The sequence below is a fragment of the Leptonychotes weddellii genome, chromosome 3, assembly GCF_054177405.1.
Source record: "Leptonychotes weddellii isolate Sample4059 chromosome 3, ASM5417740v2, whole genome shotgun sequence".
In the NCBI taxonomy this organism is placed as follows: Eukaryota; Metazoa; Chordata; class Mammalia; order Carnivora; family Phocidae; genus Leptonychotes; species Leptonychotes weddellii.
The window spans coordinates 24,027,483-24,046,740 of record NC_138371.1 but is presented as its reverse complement, the minus strand read 5'-3'; the positions used below and the strand labels follow the sequence as shown (position 1 = coordinate 24,046,740).

At 40.7% G+C, this 19,258-nt stretch overlaps 1 protein-coding gene across 12 annotated transcripts in view; it reads left to right on the top strand.

The window, feature by feature from the left end:
* The window catches only part of UNC80 (unc-80 subunit of NALCN channel complex), a 223,590-nt gene that overhangs the window by 177,476 nt on the left and 26,856 nt on the right, over window positions 1–19,258 (top strand). For 11 of the 12 annotated variants that reach the window (XM_081813703.1, XM_081813705.1, XM_081813699.1 and 8 more), the window contains 7 exons: window positions 1,186–1,356; window positions 4,439–4,531; window positions 5,907–5,942; window positions 6,294–6,512; window positions 14,929–15,129; window positions 17,273–17,396; window positions 18,380–18,505. In XM_081813703.1, coding sequence (XP_081669829.1) covers window positions 1,186–1,356; window positions 4,439–4,531; window positions 5,907–5,942; window positions 6,294–6,512; window positions 14,929–15,129; window positions 17,273–17,396; window positions 18,380–18,505 — 970 coding nt within the window. The remainder of the gene's footprint in view (window positions 1–1,185; window positions 1,357–4,438; window positions 4,532–5,906; window positions 5,943–6,293; window positions 6,513–14,928; window positions 15,130–17,272; window positions 17,397–18,379; window positions 18,506–19,258) is intronic. The other variant, XM_081813704.1, reaches the window with a different exon arrangement.

Genomic DNA, 19,258 nt, shown 5'->3' with positions numbered 1-19,258 from the left:
TTATAAATCAAGTACCTGCGGATTTGCTTCAGACTCCTTATTTTGTTCCACATGTCTGTCTGTCTCTCCTTGTGTTGTGAGGTTGTGGAGTGTAACAGCCAGGAAAGAATTTTTTTTTTTTTCCCCAAGAACGAATGCTTGAGATGTTGTATGGTGCAACTTAGTAAGTTTATTTAAGTAGCACGGGGACAGGACCTATGGGCAGAAAGAGCTGTACTTTTTGCTATACGAAGCTGGTGGTTATACTCTTCATGCGTGGGAAGGGAGTGTTAGATCATAAATGTCTTCTTTGAATGTCTCATAAAACTACTTTTGCAAGATTTCTCTGGTACTTCTCATTCAGTTCGATGTTAACTATTGCTGAGATACGTAGGCAGTCATGAGGCCCTTTAAGAATGTAGCAACCAGCATGTATTTGGTCCCTATCGGACCTAGGCAGGCTATAGGTCAGCCTTCTGGGCTAAAGGTGAACATCTTTCTGCTTCTATCCCTCATCACTTGCACCAGTATTATGCTGTCTTAATTACTGTAGCTTTATAAGTCTGACTGGTATTTGTTCTGACTTTTACCTTCAAAGTTTCTATGTAGTTACATTTAACATGTGGCTCTTGTTAAAATGTCGTTGAGATTTTTTTATTATTCACTCCAGTAAGCAGCCATTTTCAGACCTGCATCACGGAAGCTGTTTCCACAGACTCTTTTCTCGAAAATTGCCTAACCTTTAAGAAGCCGGCCTCCCAGGGAAGGGTTTTATCTTGTCTAAAATTTGTGTCAGCTGAAAAATCACTCTTAGCACATCCCTGGGTGGCAGCTTTATTGATCATTGTGATGCCTGTTTCTCTAGATGGAGCGCACAGCCCCACCGGTCCTCATTCCACAGTTCTCCCCACCAGCTGTATATATGCTCCTTTTCCCCTCCCCACTAGGCCGTATTTCCCCGAAAGGCAAGCGGAATTTCCTCACCTCTTCCTGGGTGCTCAATTAATTAGTGAATGAGTTAATTAATTGGTGTCGCCCCATCTTTCCAGCAGCTTTACTTACTCTTGACTTGGGTTGGGTGGGAAGGGGGCCCGGAAAATCGGTCCTCATTCTCGAGGCTATTCATTCCTCCATGCTCCCAAATATGACACTGCCAACCCAAGCAGGATGTAGAATGTGACTTGGTTTCCTTTCTGTTGATTAAAGTCTTCAGATGCTGATGGTCTTGGAAGCTCTAGTCCCCTGTTACCTACAAAAGCTAAAGAGGCAGACGTCCCAAGTGGAGACCGTGCCTGCGGCCCGGGAGGAGATCGCTGCCACAGCTGCTCTTGCAACATCCCTGCAGGCCCTTCTGTACAGCGTAGAGGTCCTCACCAGGTAATCCCGCCCCAGGCATAGTCACGCCTCACGGGCTATGTGTCTACCAAAAAGAGGAAGAAAAAACATGGTGCCCCAAAATCCCTAAAACCCCGTCTTCATTGACACACCCCTGCCCAGACTCAGCCCTTTGCGGCTTAAAATTGCAAACATCCCCTAGGTTGTTTGGATAGATAGTGCTAAGCACCCTGAAGAATTAACAGTAATAACAGTGATAATAATACCATGAACACATCTGCATGTAGCTCGCTGAGCGTCCGTGGCAGTTTTAACCCAGTGGTGAACGAATCTTTTGTAAAAGGGCCAACGTAGTGAATACGAAAACGTGCTCCATATTTTTATTAGCTTTTATGTTATTTTATGAGACGTGAAATGTCTGTAATTCCAACTAAGCTGTCTTTTATTATTTTACTGTTTGTAAAGAGTTGTGGGTTTTTTGCTGTAATTTCAGAAACTACATAACAAACGTAAATGACAGAATTTTATTCTAATGCTAGAATTCACAGATTCTCTGTGGGGCGAGGCTCCATGGTGCTGGGACAGGGGCTTGGGGATTTGGGAATGGAAAGGTACACTGACACCAAAGGTCAGCCCTAAACAAAGTACCAAGAAGTTAGCCCTGTCGCAAAGGTCTTGGGTGCAGAAGCAGAAGGCATTGAGAGGCCGGATGGGGATGGAGGGGACGGCGGGCAGACAGAGTGAGAGGAGCGGGAAGAAGTGGAGGCAGGAAGCTATGCAGATGATTGGCTTTCTTTCTCTGTTCCCATCTAAAATTAGCTAGAAGGAGTTATTGTTCCCCGGAGCAGAGGTGGGGAAGCCTTCTTCCTGGGTTGTATCTCTGCTCCTCCATCCCATTTGGCCACATCCTTAGCCGAAATTCTGCCTGTGATCTACTCCCACCAAAAGGCACCAACTTCTCCAGCCCCATCTTGCCCTGTCGACGAGAACTAGCTGAAATCCCTTCATCCAGGAAGGACTTCTCTAGCATGTACCAGCAAGTGAGAGAGGGAGGGAGACTGTGATTCATTAAGTCAATGTATGTTTAGTTTCTAATCATGGGCTACATTGCCAACCTAGGCAAGCAGAGTGTAGCCCAAAAACCTTTGGTAGACTGCAGGTGTTGAAGGGCCCATATGCACCTGGCTGAGGACATGGGAAGTAGTGGACCAGGGAGCCATGGCAAATTGCCTCTTCCAACAGGACCCAGTCCCAAAGCTTTGATGTTGGTTTCATGAAAGTCCTAGGAGGAAGAACATCCCGAGGAGAAATATCGTTTCCACTCTTCCTTCTGTGCCTCTCTGGTTATACCACTAGTCCCTTCCTGCGGTTAGAGGAGAGAAGAGCAATCAATTTTTCCCAAGGGCTGCTTTTGTTATTTCTCCTCATATTATGCAATCTCAGTGCTTTCCTCCTTTCTATTCTCTTTTATCAGGATGGGTCAGTTAACTTATCCAAACCTGACTTACCCAAAATTCCACCAAGAGTGGAATGGATGGAGCACTGACATTTAAAATCCTGTGGCTCTAAATATTCCAGTGCATTTAATATTCTCTTGGCAGGGGTAGAAATAGCCTCATTGGTCAGCTGGTGATTATTCACAATAAAGTTGGCTTTGCTGTTTTTACAAGAAGATAAGAAGAACCCCATTTCAATTCCACACTCCTACTAATTTCTTTACTCAGAGTTACTTCAGAGTTACACACAAACTCAGTTACACACAAATAAGTATATTACAACTGTGTTAATGTTAGTTTTCTATTGTTATGTAATGTATTAGCACAAATTCAGAGGCATAAAACCAAACATTTGTTATCTCATATTTCCATAGGCCAGGGGGTCTGGGCAGACTCAGCTGGTTTCTCTGCTCAGGGTCTCACAGGGCCAAAATTCAGATGGCAGTCAAGCTGGGCTCTTATCTGAAGGCTCTAGGGAAAAAAATTCACTTCCAAGGTCATTTAGGTCTTTGGCAAAATCCAGCACCATGCAGCTTTAGGTCTGAGGTTCCCTTTCCTTTCTGTCAGCCAGGGGCCACTCTCCACTTTAGAGGGTATCTGCCTTTCTTCTCACGTGTCTCCTTCTGTCTTTCAGCCAACAATGGCACCCTGAGTCCTTCTCATGCTTCAAATCTCTCTGTTCCTAGCAAGGGAAAACTGTGCTTTTTTAAAGGGCTGTACCCAGATAATTTCCCTCTGGCAGTTTAACAGTTCATAATCACTGGGGTAATATCAGGGGCAGTGCAGTGTCCTGGGGCCATCTTTAAATTCTGCCTTCCCCAACAATGGCACAGGAAGAGAAGGTCTAGTGTGAAGCTACTTTCCAGCCACACCCAGCGTACAGAAAATGAGCGTCATAAAAACAAGCCCGAAAGAGTTCATACAAGCACTTGCCCTGGAAAGCTGCATCAGCCTTTCCGTTGCTTTCAGAGGCTGACAGAGAGGCAAAGATTTCCTTGGGATTTAAAGTAAACCCTGCACGTATAAAATGAGATGATTCAAATAGATTTCTGAGTATCTACATTACTGACTTATAATAGATACTAATTTACTCACTTCTCTGGGTAGTCTTAGGTATAATTTTGCCTAGAAGGATTCTTTTCATTCTTTGATAGTTTTTCAGAAAAATAAGGTGGTTGATTACAACGATTTGATTGTTGTTGTTGATTACAACGTAGGTGGCCACCACGGTATGTATACCTTTTACTTATTGTCTAGAACGCTTAACTTCCTAGTAACCTATCAAATTGAAAAATGAGCTCTTAACTCTCACTGAATCATACAGACTTAGAAGCCTGAGTTCATAAATGTCTGGTTTGAAGTGTCACCGTTTATCACTCAGAACTAAGAAGTAGAAGAACTTAAATCATGGTATGCTGATAGACCCCCCGGGAATCAACGTTCCCTTTAAAGTGCCTCTCAGAACAGAGACGGCAAGAGTGTGACAGAAAAGCCCAACTCAACAGTCTCTTTTTAAGACTCTGTGAGTAATTTAAAACTTATGCGAGCTTCCGTAACTTGAGGACTTGGTAAATGTTTCCACTTCTGTTGCTGTTGTTCTGTTGTGGCGGTTCCTGTCCCTGTTGCAGGCCCATGACAGCCCCGCAGATGAGCAGGTGTGACCAAGGTCACAAGGGAACCACCACAGCCAATCACACCATGTCGTCCGGGGTGAACACCAGGTAATTCACGGGCATTATTCTTCTGTGGTCTCTCAGTGTCATACAACCTGAATCTCAGCTGTTGGGAATGAAAGGAATCTTGAAAATAGTCAATATTGAGTGTGAAACACTCCGAGGAAAAGAAAGGAAGGTGAGAGTTTAGGGTTACAGGGCTTCTTTTGACACCGTCAGAGAGAAATCCAACCCACCTTCATAAATTGGCGTTTGTGTCGGTTTGTTTGCATGAACACGCAAGATGTTCTCTGCCGCCTGGGTGGTCTTTGAACTATTCCAGTGCTGTTTCATTCGCCTCCAAGAAAAAAGCAAAGGAAACAATAATAATCAGGGGGTGGTTTCTCATTCCCGGGGCAGTTATACGGGGTCAACTTTCTTTCATCTGGGCAGATTTTCCACAGGCATTTTATCCAAATTTTGACTTAGGTCCTTAAATGATGCTCTCATGGTCCTTGACTTACTCTCCCCTCCCCCCTCCTGTTTTGGGGTAACTCAGACACTGGATATACTAGTAATACTTACATTGCTTCCTTCTGTGCTAACCTCTGAATACCCGAACACACACACATACAAAAGTTTAATTAGCTTCTTCCTCCAAGGAAGGTTTAAGAGAGGACAAACCCCAAATCAGTTAGAGAAAAAGTTCTTTTCCCAGGATGGAGTAGTTAGTTAGTAGGGAGATCTTAAGGAGAAACTTCATAATTTTCCATTCTCTCTGAAGCACAATTTTAAGAATGTATCATTCTTCATATAAAGTTAATTCCCTGCTCCTCATTTATATTACAAGTAAAACAAATACCAAACCCAACTGTAAGTTAACTGATGTGATGGTTAGCTCATGCCTCAATTTCTCATATTAAGAAAAAATAAATATATTGTAAATGATATCCAGGGGCTAGATTCAACTACCAGGTGAAAGGTACACAGAAAAAGAGAGTTGCTAAAGTCCTATTATTGATCAGTCATAAAGCAATAAGTCTCCAGAACTGAAAGGAAGTCTGCCATATTTCTTCCTCTGATCCCCAGAAACAGAGCACATGGTATTAAAACGGTAACTTAGATTCACTTTACTTTCAAAGTTTTTCAGAAGTCCCCTCATTTGGCTACATTCCATGACTTTGTAAGTGTTTTATAATATGTATTTCAACAAATTGTATACCAATGGGACAGCTTTCATAGCAGCTCTGATTGCAACATGTGTGTGCGGTAGCCAAGGGAAAGATAAAGCTTTTATATTTCAGGATTAGTCTATGTGCATTTGTGAGCCTATCAAAATGTGTAGCTTCAAGGGCTTTTCATAAGAAACAGTCCTTAAGAAGCCCTGCCATCGGGACCCTGTACTTGCTCTCGTCGTTATGCAGACTGTTCTTCTGATTCCCAGGTACCAGGAACAAGGCGCCAAACTACACTTTATCAGGTACAGAGAGACAAGCCCTGGTTTCGTACTAATTCTGACGGCTTGTAATGATTGCCTTTTGAGCCGGGTTATGGTTCCATTAGATTTCATTTAATTAATGCATGACACACTGTTTCTGGGTAAATCCTCAGGAAGTGGCTCATATAAAGCCATTTGCAATTTGGGATAGCAATCTCTTCTAGGGTGGTACACTTTCTTTACCCTTCAGATGAGGTTCTCCTCATGAACGTATATGATACATAATATAAGGAATCGTACATTTTTCGTCAGTGTGATGCTCTCCTCTCTCACATACACACACACACACACACACCTTTTCAGACCCCCAGTTAACCTTTTATAATTCCCCAGGGAAAATCTTCACTTACTGGAGGAAGGGCAAGGCCTTCCCAGAGAGGAACTGGATGAACGAATTGCTCGGGAGGAGTTCAGAAGACCTCGGGAGTCCCTGCTGAATATTTGTACCGAATTTTACAAGCACTGTGGGCCAAGGCTGAAGATCTTGCAAAACCTGGCTGGGGAGCCGCGGGTTACCGCCCTGGAGTTGCTGGATGTGAAGTCACACATGAGGTATTGTCCCTGCTTTTCCTGCTTCTGAGTGTGAATGCAGCTTGGGACGTGTGTTTGGGGGTGTGGGTGCCAGGGAAGGGCGTCTCTCAGGATAAGAACTTGGGTACTCAGAATGATTTGTTTCTTGTGGCTTTGGATGGATTTCATATAGGACCATGCAGGAAAATATATATTAAGTCTATCAAAAAGGATCTCAGGGTAGACAGGGGGAGTGTACTCTCAAAGACAGAAAGGCATAGTTCATATATTTGCTCCTCAATAAAAGAGAGTAAAAGGGAAATTTCATCACCTAAATTCTTAGAAAGGTAGCCTTCATCCAAGCACTGTTTACTGCCCAGAATCTAACTTTTCACAAGAACCCAGTGTTTCCTCTCTATCAGTTTACAAGAAAAAAAATTCACTACTGTTTTCTGCCCAAAGACTTGCTCTGTTCCTACACTACCTGGGGACTCAGTAATGAGCCCTGCAGGGAAGTGAGCTAGTTTTAACTCTGAGCCATGCTTTGCTCGGGTCCTTTTTACACACATTGTGCATGATAGCCTTCCAATGTTTCAAACAAAAAGTGTCCTGCTGGAAATTCTGATCTGGATGAGGCCAGTCATCGTTTAAAAATTCTTACTGTTGTTGTGCCAGGGAGAGGCTCTAGAATTGCAGGTCTGTGCCCTCATATTTCCTTCTTCCTATGGTGATGTCATATGTCACTTGTTGTCACAAATCATGAAGTCTGTGTCTGTATTCTCAGATTCTTAAAAGAAACATGATTCCAGATCTTCTGTTCAGATTTGTAACAATTTGTAAAAGGTCCTAAAATTTCCTTGAAAGGAAAATTCCATGGGTAACAAAATATTCACTCTAAAAGTTTAGTATACTTATAAAGCTAAAGGGAGAGTTAGGTTCTAGCCATTCAGGAATAACACTGCTATTTGGCAAAACATGCTGGTTCCCTGATTGCTGTCAACTTTTTTCTTAAAATTATCCCCTGAAAATTTTAGAAATTACTAAGTGAGCAAAAATGAGAGTCCATAAATGTAGAGAGAAGATGGACTCTTTTTCCTCCAGGCTAATTTCACATTCTCTGAGTTGTTGGCACACACCCATGCTCCCACTGTACAGAAATGGGGAAAAGCTTATTTCACATGGAGAATTTCAGCACCTACACTGGGAAAGGGGAGGAAAGTTTGGAATATTAAGAGCCTGTTGCCATAGCAACCAAGTGCTCCATTCAGTCAGTCCATCTCTCCTCCTTTCCCACTGATGATGGCTAATAGAACCAAGTAATCCTGTGAACAGAGCAACATCACCTTCCTAGAATCAGAGTATCACTACCACCAACCGCCATTTTGTGGGACTGAAGGGACAAGATTCCTAAAAGACGGATGAGAGAGAGAGAGAGAAGATCAGGATCATGGGTTAGAAACTGTCCTATAATTCGATCATTTATAACTACACTTCTTAAGGCATCTGGAGGAAGGGGAGAGTGTTAGTTAGAGAGGTCTGGAGCTCTCTCTAGAGGCCAAACCCTGTTAAAAGTTAAATGAGCTGGAGTTCAAATGACTTACATCAGTGCCCTGGCACTGAGTTAATAGAGTTCAACAGATACTAATGCTAATGAGTATGATCCAAATACTCTGCTGGACACTGGGAATGTAAAATAGAGTCCTGGTCCTCCCCATGACCACAGTCTAGCACAAGCAGCACACATAAAAAAGTAACTACAATGCATTATTGCAAGTACTATATATCATATGTATATATCTATGTATTTATCATTTTACAAAATACTTGGGGCAACTTAGAAAATTAAACAAAGGGAGGCATCTGGGTGGCTCAGTTGGTTAAGCGACCGACGCTTGGTTTTGGCTCTGGTCATGATCTCAGGGTTGTGAGATGGAGCCTTACATCAGGCTCCGTGCTCAGCAGAGAGTCTGCTTCTCTCCCTCTCCTTCTGCCCCTCCCCACACACTCTCTCTCTCAAATAAATAAAATCTTTAAAAAAAAGAAAATTAAACAAAAGGGTAGAATATACAAATCAGAGAGTCAGAACAAAGTGGAGAATTAGCAAGGAAATAATTATGTTTATGATACTATTAACACAGGAAATCTATATGATTTGATCAGATTAGATGCTATTCATGACCGTAAATTTGATTTTGAGCTTCCAAGTTGTCAAAGCAATGAGGAGGAAATGACCAATTACAAAATCATAGTGTCGATAAGAGAAAAACAACTAGTTGTTCGATAAAAAAGGGCTTTTTTAAAATACAGAGAATAAGAAATGTCTCCTGGTTGGCGTTTGTTAAAAGGAAAGAGTGGTGTGATTAACAACGCCCCCGTGTAGATAAAGTGTTAGTTTCACATGGCTGGAAGCCTGTCAGTACTGAAAGTTGGCATAACGTCATAATGCAATTCATCAAAAGCAACCTATCTGAAGCCAAGATAATGTCGTTCAAAAGCACAATTATTTCATTGCCTATTGGAGGATAGGCAGAATTTTTACTGCCAGGAAATAGACTAAATGACCTCTATTAATGCAATTTCTCACAACAAGCTTTTGATTAAAAAAAAAAAAAGGACCTGTCATGATCTCTGGCCAGAGATATTCTATGTTGCTAAGTAAGGATAGACCCATATACTTTGACCTTGCACCAATCAAAAGGTATAATGTAGATTTTTTTCTTATAAGTTAAATATACATTTGGATATATGTAAAAGCCAGAACTGTGGGCACATAGGTCATGTTTAAAGTCATAAGAATGGATAGTATCATTCAAGGAGAGAAGGTTGATAAAAACAGGAATGGCATGGTAGAAGAGATAGAGGAGATATTTACATGAAGTCTTCGATTCAAGCCAGAGAACCAACAGGCAGTGCAAGAGGCAATCTGTACTCCTGTGTTAGCGAAATATATGTTTTGGGTTTTTTTGGTTTTTTGTTTTTTTGGGTTTTTTTGACTGCAAGGATCTCTGATTAGAGAGTCTCTGCCCTAAGGGAATTTAATGCTTCATTTGCCCAAACCAGAGCTGACAGAGCAGCAGTATGTATATATATATATATATATATATATATATATATATATATAGCAGGATAATGAGATCTGCAAGTCCAACTCTCTCTCGCTCTTCTCCCTCCCACTCTCCCTTTGTCCCTCTCTCTCCATCTCTCCCCCTCTCTCCCCTCCCGTCCCTGCCTCCCTCTCGTCAAGTCTCCCTCTCGATGGGAAAATCTCTTGTGTTCTCACTGGGAAACAACCATAGGAATATGTTTTTACCAAGAGATTATCCACATGCTAGTACAACAAAGACTATATTAAAGGAAATGTTTGTGTTACACTCAATGCAAATTCATTTTTAGCACCAGTAGGGATAAGAGAAATTCAGGCAGTAATGCATAAAATGACTCAAATTCAGTTCTAAATATTGTTTTTTATGCTTAAAATAGACAGATTGATCCTTTCTCAAGCATTTCTCAATGTTGTCTGTAAAATAATAAGGGAAAAGAAATATGTGCATATAGATATGCTCTTATCTGTCATACAAACAACCTAAAAAGTAAAGAATTTTCTGCATGGCACATTTGCAAGAAAGAGATAAACAGAAGAATGCACAGGCTGTTTAAAATGATTTAAGACATGCACATTCGCACACAGTTTCCAGAAGGACACTGTAAATGCTCACTCTGGAGAGAAGACAATAACTATTTCTTGGTAATGAAGGGTTGCTATGGAGAAGATGACTTGAATTCATGCTTCCAGACTAAGCCGAGGTGGACGAAACTGAGGGAGTTGGGGAACCGACTATGAGGAGAGCTTCTTAGAGTGTAGACCTCCACGGATGGTGAGGGTGGTGAGAGCAGCCTTACACAGTGGTGAATTCTCCATCCAGAGCGCCAGTAACATGAAGTTATTGGAGAGCAATCCACGTGTTAGAGAGACAGTGGCTTGGCTGTCCAGAGTGCCTGTCAGAATCACCTAGGAGCTCTTACACTCTAAGTCCTTTCAAGCATCTGTCCTGTCTCTTCTGCAGTAATCAAAGAGAAATTTTTCCTTATTAAAACGCTATAGGTAACACATGAGAAAAGGAATGACACAATATTGCTAGTGTGCTACTTCTAATGAATTAATGGATCTGTGCAGTGATCACTAGTGACCGCTAACATCATAAAGAGTGACAAGCAGGAATCATGTGTCACCTGTGAAATACGCTTGCCAGAAAAATCCAAACCTAACCTAATCTAACCCCTGGTCTAACTACCAATTGAATTAAATATGGAAACAATGGGATAGATGAAATGATAGCAAGGAGATTCAATCAGCAAAATCTAGAGTGTGGAAAATGCTACTTGACAAACAGTCAATTTCCTCAAGAAATAAGTTATAAGAACATTTAAAAAAAAAAAGCAGCAGAGGGAAAGCCTACAAATTAGAACAGACTTAAGAGAAATATCAGCCAACTGAAATTTATGAGGCTTATATTATTCTGCTTTGTTTAAAGAAAAGTTTAAGAATTAGGAAATAAGGTGGGAATTTTGAAAACTGACTGGTTGTCTTTCTTTTTATAGGAATTATTTTTAACTTGTCAGCTGTCATAATTGTATTGTGGTTAATTTTTTTAAGTCCTTAATCTTAGAGACACATACTGAAGTATATGTACTGATAAAATGATTTGATGCTTGGGATTTACTTCAAAGGAGTTCAGGGTAGTGGAGGGGGGAGTGATTGCGAGTATAAATGAAACCGGAGTGCCTATGAGTTGAACGTTCAAATTTTTCAAAATTAAGGTAAAAAATATGCAGATTTCTGGGCCCAATCCTTAGAAATTCGTATTCATTAAATCTTGGGTGGGGCCTGAGAAATGATATCTTTTATTTCTACCCTAAGCTGATTTTTTTTAAGTAAGAGGATCCAGTCAGAGGTTCAACATATGGAACCCCACTGCCTCAGGGCTATTAAGATCTCTTTCAACCTTAAGATTGAGGATTATACCTTCTGGGCTTTTCCAAGGCAAATTTGCTTCAAAAAAAAGTAGAAAATCTTGGGGCACCTGGCTGGCTCAGTCAGTGGCACGTACAACTCTTGATCTCAGGGTTGTAAGTTCAAGCCCCATGTTGGGTATAGAGATTACTTTAAAATAAAGTCTTCAAAAAAAAGAAAAAATAGAAAAGCCTATTTCTTAATTTTTTTTAAAGATTTTATTTATTTATTTGAGAGAGAGAATGAGATAGAGAGAGCATGGGGGGGGGAGGGTCAGAGGGAAAAACAGACTCCCTGCCGAGCAGGGAGCCTGATGCGGGACTGGATCCAGGGACTCCAGGACCATGACCTGAGCCGAAGGCAGTCGCCCAACCAACTGAGCCACCCAGGAGCCCCTAGAAAAGCCTATTTCTGATGTCCCTTTATCTGAGATATCCTCTTCTCCTTAAGTAACCGTTTTGAAAACCCTCAATGGATGGATGCCTCCTGAGAGCACCATGCACAAGTGTACTGCTAGGAAACATCAGGCCTCTCTATTCCCCTTTCTTATCAGAATCTCCCTGTCCTGCATTCTACTTCCGTAGGATACTTTGGATGCCTGACTAGACATATGCTGATTCGAGCCAAAGATTCAAATAATTAGTGAGAGTGGCTTAATTACCCTTCTTAAATTTGTTTTCAAGGGAATTTCCAGTACCTTAAAGAATATCGACATTTCAGCCACTGTGATAAGAATCTTGGGTATATTTTTTAGAGTATGGGATTTTTATGAGAGAATATGGACTCTGAGAGACAAATGGGGTTTTAGAGGGGTGGGGAGAGGGGGGATTGGTTAGCCCTGTGATGGGTATTAAGGAGGTCACGTACTGCATGGAGCACTGGGTGTTACACGAAAACAATGAATCATGGAACACTACATCAAAAACTAATGATGTATTGTATGGTGACTAACATAACATAATAAAATTTAAAAATATATATATATAAAAGAATAGAATATGGGATTTTTTTCTGGAAAAAAGATCAAGCTCAAATCATACAGTGTAGATGCAAGATATTACCATGAATGGGTGGGTGTGCATGGCCTCTTACTATCATCTTCTACACATTCTGCAACTACTCAATGTATTTGGTAGGGAAGAATCGTAAAATTTTTAAATGCTTTCTTTTTTTTTTTTTTTAAGATTTTAAGTAATTTCTACACCCACTTTGGGGCTCAAACCCCCAACCCTGAGATCAAGAGCCACATACTCCTCCAACCAAGCCAGCCAGGTACCCCTAAAATGCTTTCTTCTTAAAGGATCCCCCTATGCACTATTTGTGAGAATGAAAACTAGTGCAGTCACTGTGGAAAACAGTTTGGGGCGCCTGGGTGGCTCAGTCATTAAGCGTCTGCCTTTGGCTCAGGTCATGATTCCAGGGTCCTGGGATCGAGCCCCGCATTGGGCTCCCTGCTCCGTGGGGAGTCTGCTTCTCCCTCTCCCACTCCCCCTGCTTGTGTTCCCTCTCTCGCTGTATATCTCTCTGTCAAATAAATAAAATCTTTAAAAAAAAAAAAGAAAACAATTTGAAGTTTCCTCAAAAAATTAAAAATAGTATTACCCTGTGAGCCAGTAATTTCACTACTGGGTATTTACCCAAAGAAAATTAAAACACTAGTTTGAAAACATAAATGCACCCCTATGTTTATTGCAGCATTATTTACAATAGCCAAGATATGAAAGCAACCCAAGTATCCATCCATAGATGAATGGATAAAGATGATGTGGTATATATATAATTAAATATTACTCAGCCATAAAAAAGAATGAAATCTTGCCATTTGCGACAACATGGATGGATCTGAAGGGTATAAGGCTAAGTGAAATAAGTCAGAGAAAGGCAAATTCCATAAGCTTTCACTCATATGTGTAATTTAAGAAACAAAGTGGGGCGCCTAGATGGCTCAGTCAGTTAAGCATCCACTCTTGATTTCAGCTCAGATCATGATTTCAGGGTTTTGAGATCAAGTCCCGAGTTGGCTCAGTGCTGAGTGTGAAGCCTGCTTAAGATTCTCTCTCTCCCTCTCCCTCTGCCCCTCCATCCCCTGCCCCTGCTCACTTGCTCTTTTTCTCTCTCTCTCTCTCTAAAAAAAAGAAAGAAAGAAGGAAAGAAAGAAAGAAAGCAAGAAAAAAAGAAACAAAGGAACAAAGAAAAAAGAGACAAACCAAATAACAGACTCTTAACTATAGAGAACAAACAGATGGTTACCAGAGGGGAGGTGGGTGGGCGGATGGGTGAAACAGGTAATGGGGATCAAGAGGAAACTTATCATAATGAGCACTGAGTAATCTATAGAATTGCTGAATCGCTATATTGTACACCTGAAACAGTATAACACTGTATGTTGACTATACTGGAATAAAAACTAAAGTTAAGTAAAATAAAAAATTTGGTTAAAAGATAAATAAAATGCTTTTTCCTTCACATAAAATTAAATTCAGTTGGCTTTTTAAGATCATGTATGCCATTATATTTGTATTATTTGGAAGTTGATAATCCATGTCTAGTTTTGAAGTTTTTTTAGTTAACCAACTATTGCATTTACCTGAAACCAGTCCTGTTGGTCAGTTCACCCTCAGGGAATCCTGTACTTAGAACATAGAGCATGGACCTGTGTCTGGTGACAGACCCTGGGCCACACTTGGCGGAAGTGCTTTCCCTTTTGCAGTCCCTGTGTGGAACTGAGTTGGAAAATTTGAGAGGAGGAGACAACCCAAACCAAAACCATGCAGACAATCCTATTAGGTCAATTATATAAAAACAAACAAACAACAAAAACAGCAGAGCAGGAGGATCCATGTATAAGACAAAAAGAGAAGAGACTTTGAAGGAAAGAAAGGGAAATGAGTTTGAAGAACTCCTTAGGCTCCAATAAAAACCAATACTACATTTTATAAAATGCCTTTGACTTTGACTATGGGCAGTGAGGGAGCTAGGAAGACATGAAGCTTACTTGGACACTTGATATTAGTGATTTTGTTATACATTATAGTTTAGATTCTCTTTTATATGCATATATGTGTATATATGTACCTTTTATATATATGTATGTGGATATGTACTTGTATGTGTGTGTATATATATATATCCTCATATACATATGCATGTATACATATTCTCTAGATATGTTTGGTCTGACCTTAATCTCTCTGGGTTTTAGTTTCCTCTTCAGATACTATTCACATGTACCCTCCGGAATAGTCAGTGATTCTCTGTTAATATGTATGTGCAGGTATCCAAGGTATTGGCACACGCAAGAAGAGCTGAGGGGTAGAAGGTAGAGGGAAGAATGTTTTTAGTTCAGGGAGCTGAGGTGCTGAAAGGAGGGTGATTAGCATGATGCTGTGTGAGGAAAAATTCCCATTGTGGCATTCTAAGCCTATTCTTCTAAAAAAAAAAAATTAGGTTGGCAGAAATTGCACACTCCCTTCTGAAGTTGGCACCATACGACACCCAGACGATGGAGAGCCGTGGGCTTCGGCGCTACATCATGGAGATGTTACCCATTACCGACTGGACAGCCGAGGCAGTGAGGCCAGCCCTTATCCTCATTTTAAAGAGACTGGATAGAATGTTCAACAAAATTCATAAGATGCCTACTTTGAGGTGAGGAGGCCTCCTGGTCAGCTGTTAATATTACAAGCTTCAAAGTTAGGGTTTATCATCCTTTAAGATGGTGGCGCAATCTGGAGTAGAACGGATGACTTGAAAGTTTTCTGTTGGTATATGTGCATAGCTAACCAGGTATATGAATGCATAAGTAGCAGGATCTACATTTTGAAGAAATAATCTATTCTCTCAAATTATATGTGTTCATCTTGAAAAATCTGTTCATATCTTAGCTATCATGTTCCTCATCTGACACACATAAGAAATTCAATGAGTATCCTTCAATTTCTTTTGAAATAAGGCAGGGTGTGCCTTATAAATAAAACAACTGAGGAGAAAAGAAAAATTAATTCAATGTTCAACAAATACTGGCTTTGACATAGTTTAGAGAAATGACGAGTCTTAACAGAAAGCAGCCATGTAGCAGCTGAAAAAAATCCCACGATTAATAACAAAGACCTAAGTTTCACCATTTCATCTAATTGAGGGTGGTATGAAATTAACATGATTACCCCTTGATCTCTGTTCAGTAACCTGAAATATCCACTGATAGCCTCCCTATCTGTGCAAGGGTGCCTCGGAACCAGACCACCTGGAGATCTGAGTCCAGTTTGGAGACCTATGAGCAGACAGTTCAACTGGCTAAATGTTGATAAGCCTACAAACTCAGGAGTTTCAAGTTTGAGTTCATGAGAGCATTTTCTGTCCCTTTGAACTTAACCCAAAACCAATGCAACTCTTGCCCAAGAATTTGTAGCGCTTAGCATTCCATTTGTCAGAACTTTCCCAGGTGTTAGCCTGTGTTTTTCTTCATTTATGCAGCGGTCAGGAGTTGTTGGAATTCTAAAAGAGAAATTGAAAGATTTCATTCAGTAATTGATATTTTGTTCCTGTATTCTTTTATAACGTGATGACGAATGCCTACGCATTGGTTATTTATTTCAGTGGCATGGAAATGTCTGTCTTTACAGCACACCTACTTCTTTTAATGGTCTCAATGGAACGTTTGTGCCTATTGGCAAATGGCCAGTCTTAAAATTCTTACAAGGGTGTGTCAAAATAAATTCTTTTTCTTAAATAACCTTGTACATAAAGATGTCAAACATCTCCATAGGTTGACTCATTTGTCATATAATCAAGCCCAGTTGTAAAGAACATCATGCTTCCTAAAAGTACATGGGTTAATTGTGGGTAATCTCTTTGGGGTGCATCCTGAGAATTTGAGGTTGCCTTGGATTTAATTTCTTCCAGTGATCTCAGTTCAACAAGGGAAAACTTGACTGAAACTGACCTAGTGGGTTACCTGAGAATCAGGATATCAGTATATCCTCATTTATGAACATTTCCATTTTGTCATTGTAGAAATTCCATTTTGGTAGGAAATATAAGCTTAGGAATTATTTCCGCGATAATATAAGAAATAGTGTTGATATCATTAAAACCCAACCTGTTTATTTGGGGGCCGCGGAGATGGCTCTTTCTGGTACTGAGACAGAGACTGGACTGACTTTTATTACAGAAAATCCCATGTTCATCTAATTGGGTTTAGATTTATACCACTTATATGACCCTAGAAAGTAGCCCCAAAAATATCATTTCTTAGAGGCCAAGAAAGAACACTTGTTAAATGAACTATTTTCTTCTAATGTCATGTTTTTGGCAGCAGTTAAACCATATAAATCTAATAAGTTGTATCCCGGTATAAAAGCTTGTAGAGATCAGTTGTAGTCTGATCAGTAGATTTCAGAAATGCAGCCTGAGGTCAGATTAGTTCTGTTGGGAGTCATGGCCCCCAGGATGGGTTTCCTAAAATTGCAGTCTTCTACACCTCTCTCAAAGCTAAAACCAGGAAACTTAAAATGCAACCCATTCATCATCTCTGTTTTTTCTTCAATAGATTTTGTCTCATTAGTCGAGTGGGGCAGGAGTGCCTCTGCTGCGTTTTCAGTATCTTCTTCCCTTCCCAGTGTGCTCTGTGCTTTTGGAACAACATGGGTAAACTTCATCCCGTGTGAAGCACTTTGTTGTCTCAGACACCCGTCCTGTCTTAGATGGCGTCAGAATCACTGTCTCGTTCACTTGTTTCAGACTGACTCCAGAAGGGAGCCACGCTGCTAACAGCTCCTATATTGTATTCCAGGCGACAGGTTGAGTGGGAGCCTGCCAGCAATTTGATTGAAGGGGTTTGTTTGACACTTCAGAGGCAGCCAATCATATCCTTCCTGCCTCACCTTAGGTCACTGATCAATGTCTGTGTCAATCTGGTGAGTAGCCAAGTGGCAATCTTATGAAACTTTGCAAAAATGTCACTCTGCTATTGATTTCTCTGACTTGAAGATTTACAGGTCAACCACTTTGTGCCCCTACCTACCCACAAAAACAGACGGCTCAGGTGACACTGAAAATAGTGAGGTACATTTCAAGGTGGTGCGTGGGGAGATGAGGGGCCCATCCCTACACAGATGGGATTTTGGTGTGCTGCTTCCCACGCGCTACTTTGACAATGGGCCTCTTCAAGTTGCGCTGAGAGTTGAGGGCTGCCAGTTGGAGAGTGGGGTGGCGGAGACCGCACAATTGGCTAGAGGTTGAGGTCATCCGGGGTGGGGGAGTTTAAAATGCAAAGAGAACATTTTTTTCCTTTTTTAGTGCAAAATGACACTGTGAGTTGGCCAGTCTAGGATTTACGGGAAGAAAAAAAAAATTTTTTTATCACTGATGTAATATCTAGAGTCTGGTCCTCACAAGGTTTTGTACGATGTAGAAATCATGTGAGAGCATCTCATTGAGTAGGATCTGCTGCTTAGCTAGCTGAGCAATAACTCTATAGCTGGAATGCCTAGTACACATAGCGCTATGCCATCACCGTCGTTGTCAGTGCCAGCTCCATCAAAGAACTGTGGACTGCATTCCTTTGAATCCACCAGTAAGTATGTCCAATCTCCTGATTAGAATAGTCTTTGGTTCATCTCCCATTGTTTACATAGTTAGCTATAAACAACATTCTACAAAACCTTGGCTGAATCCAGCGTCACATTCGATCGGACTCCAGACATTACATGCCTTCCACCGAAGGTGACGAGAACAGACTGAAAGTAACATGTCCAACCTTCAAATTATTATTATTATTATTATTATCATCATTATTACTTTATTATCATCATTATGATTATTGAATGAGACTCCCTTACTTACGGTCGCATGAAATTGCAATAGTCAAGGCTGGTCATGTGCTCTGTTTGTATTTCAGGTGATGGGAGTGGTAGGACCTTCCAGTGTTGCTGATGGATTACCCCTTCTTCATCTCAGCCCTTATCTCTCACCACCTCTGCCCTTCAGCACAGCTGTTGTCCGGCTTGTAGCATTGCAGATACAGGTGTGACTGCCTTACCTGTTTGTCACGCTCATTAAGTTGCTGGTTGAGGCACCAGATCATGGTGTTCTCTTTTCTTTTTCTGCAAAGGCTGGGCAAAATCTGTGAAACAAAAGTGTAAACAGCTCCAAACTTTTACGGGTTTAGAGCTTCAGTCCTGAGCTTGGCCCTGAGTTGTGCTTCTGTAATTCTTCTCGAGATCTCAAAAATAGCAGAGTCGTGTAGTCCTGCCACAACATCAGGAACCATGGAAGTCATTTCAAATGTGTGCAAAACCTTAGGAAAATAATGGCTCACAGATAATCAGCTCACAATTGTTAATTAAAGACACAGTAATATTCAAAGTCTGGTTTTAAATTATTTGCAGAAAGAACTGCAATATAAAATTCTTTCAAATGTTACTACTAGGCTTTGAGTATCTTAATTTACTTTAATGATTGTGGGTTGAATATTGTGGTTGCTTTTTTCTTTTTTTTTTTGCTTTCCCAGTGATTTTATTTCTTAAAATTAAAATAATTATTCCCAATGCAAAAAGTGCAAAATGCCAATTCCCCTGCCTCTTTCTGTGTGTCACCTAATTTTAGAGAGTGGTAGATCATCAGAAAGCTCTGTGACTGATGGGAAATACACAACTGATGTAAATGGATAACGATGCATCCATGATCTGACAACTTGATGGTCCATCATCCAGAGAATGGGTGATGGTAGAAAAGACATTAAGCAAGAGCTTTGGCTACCGTGCAGAAAGGAAACAAT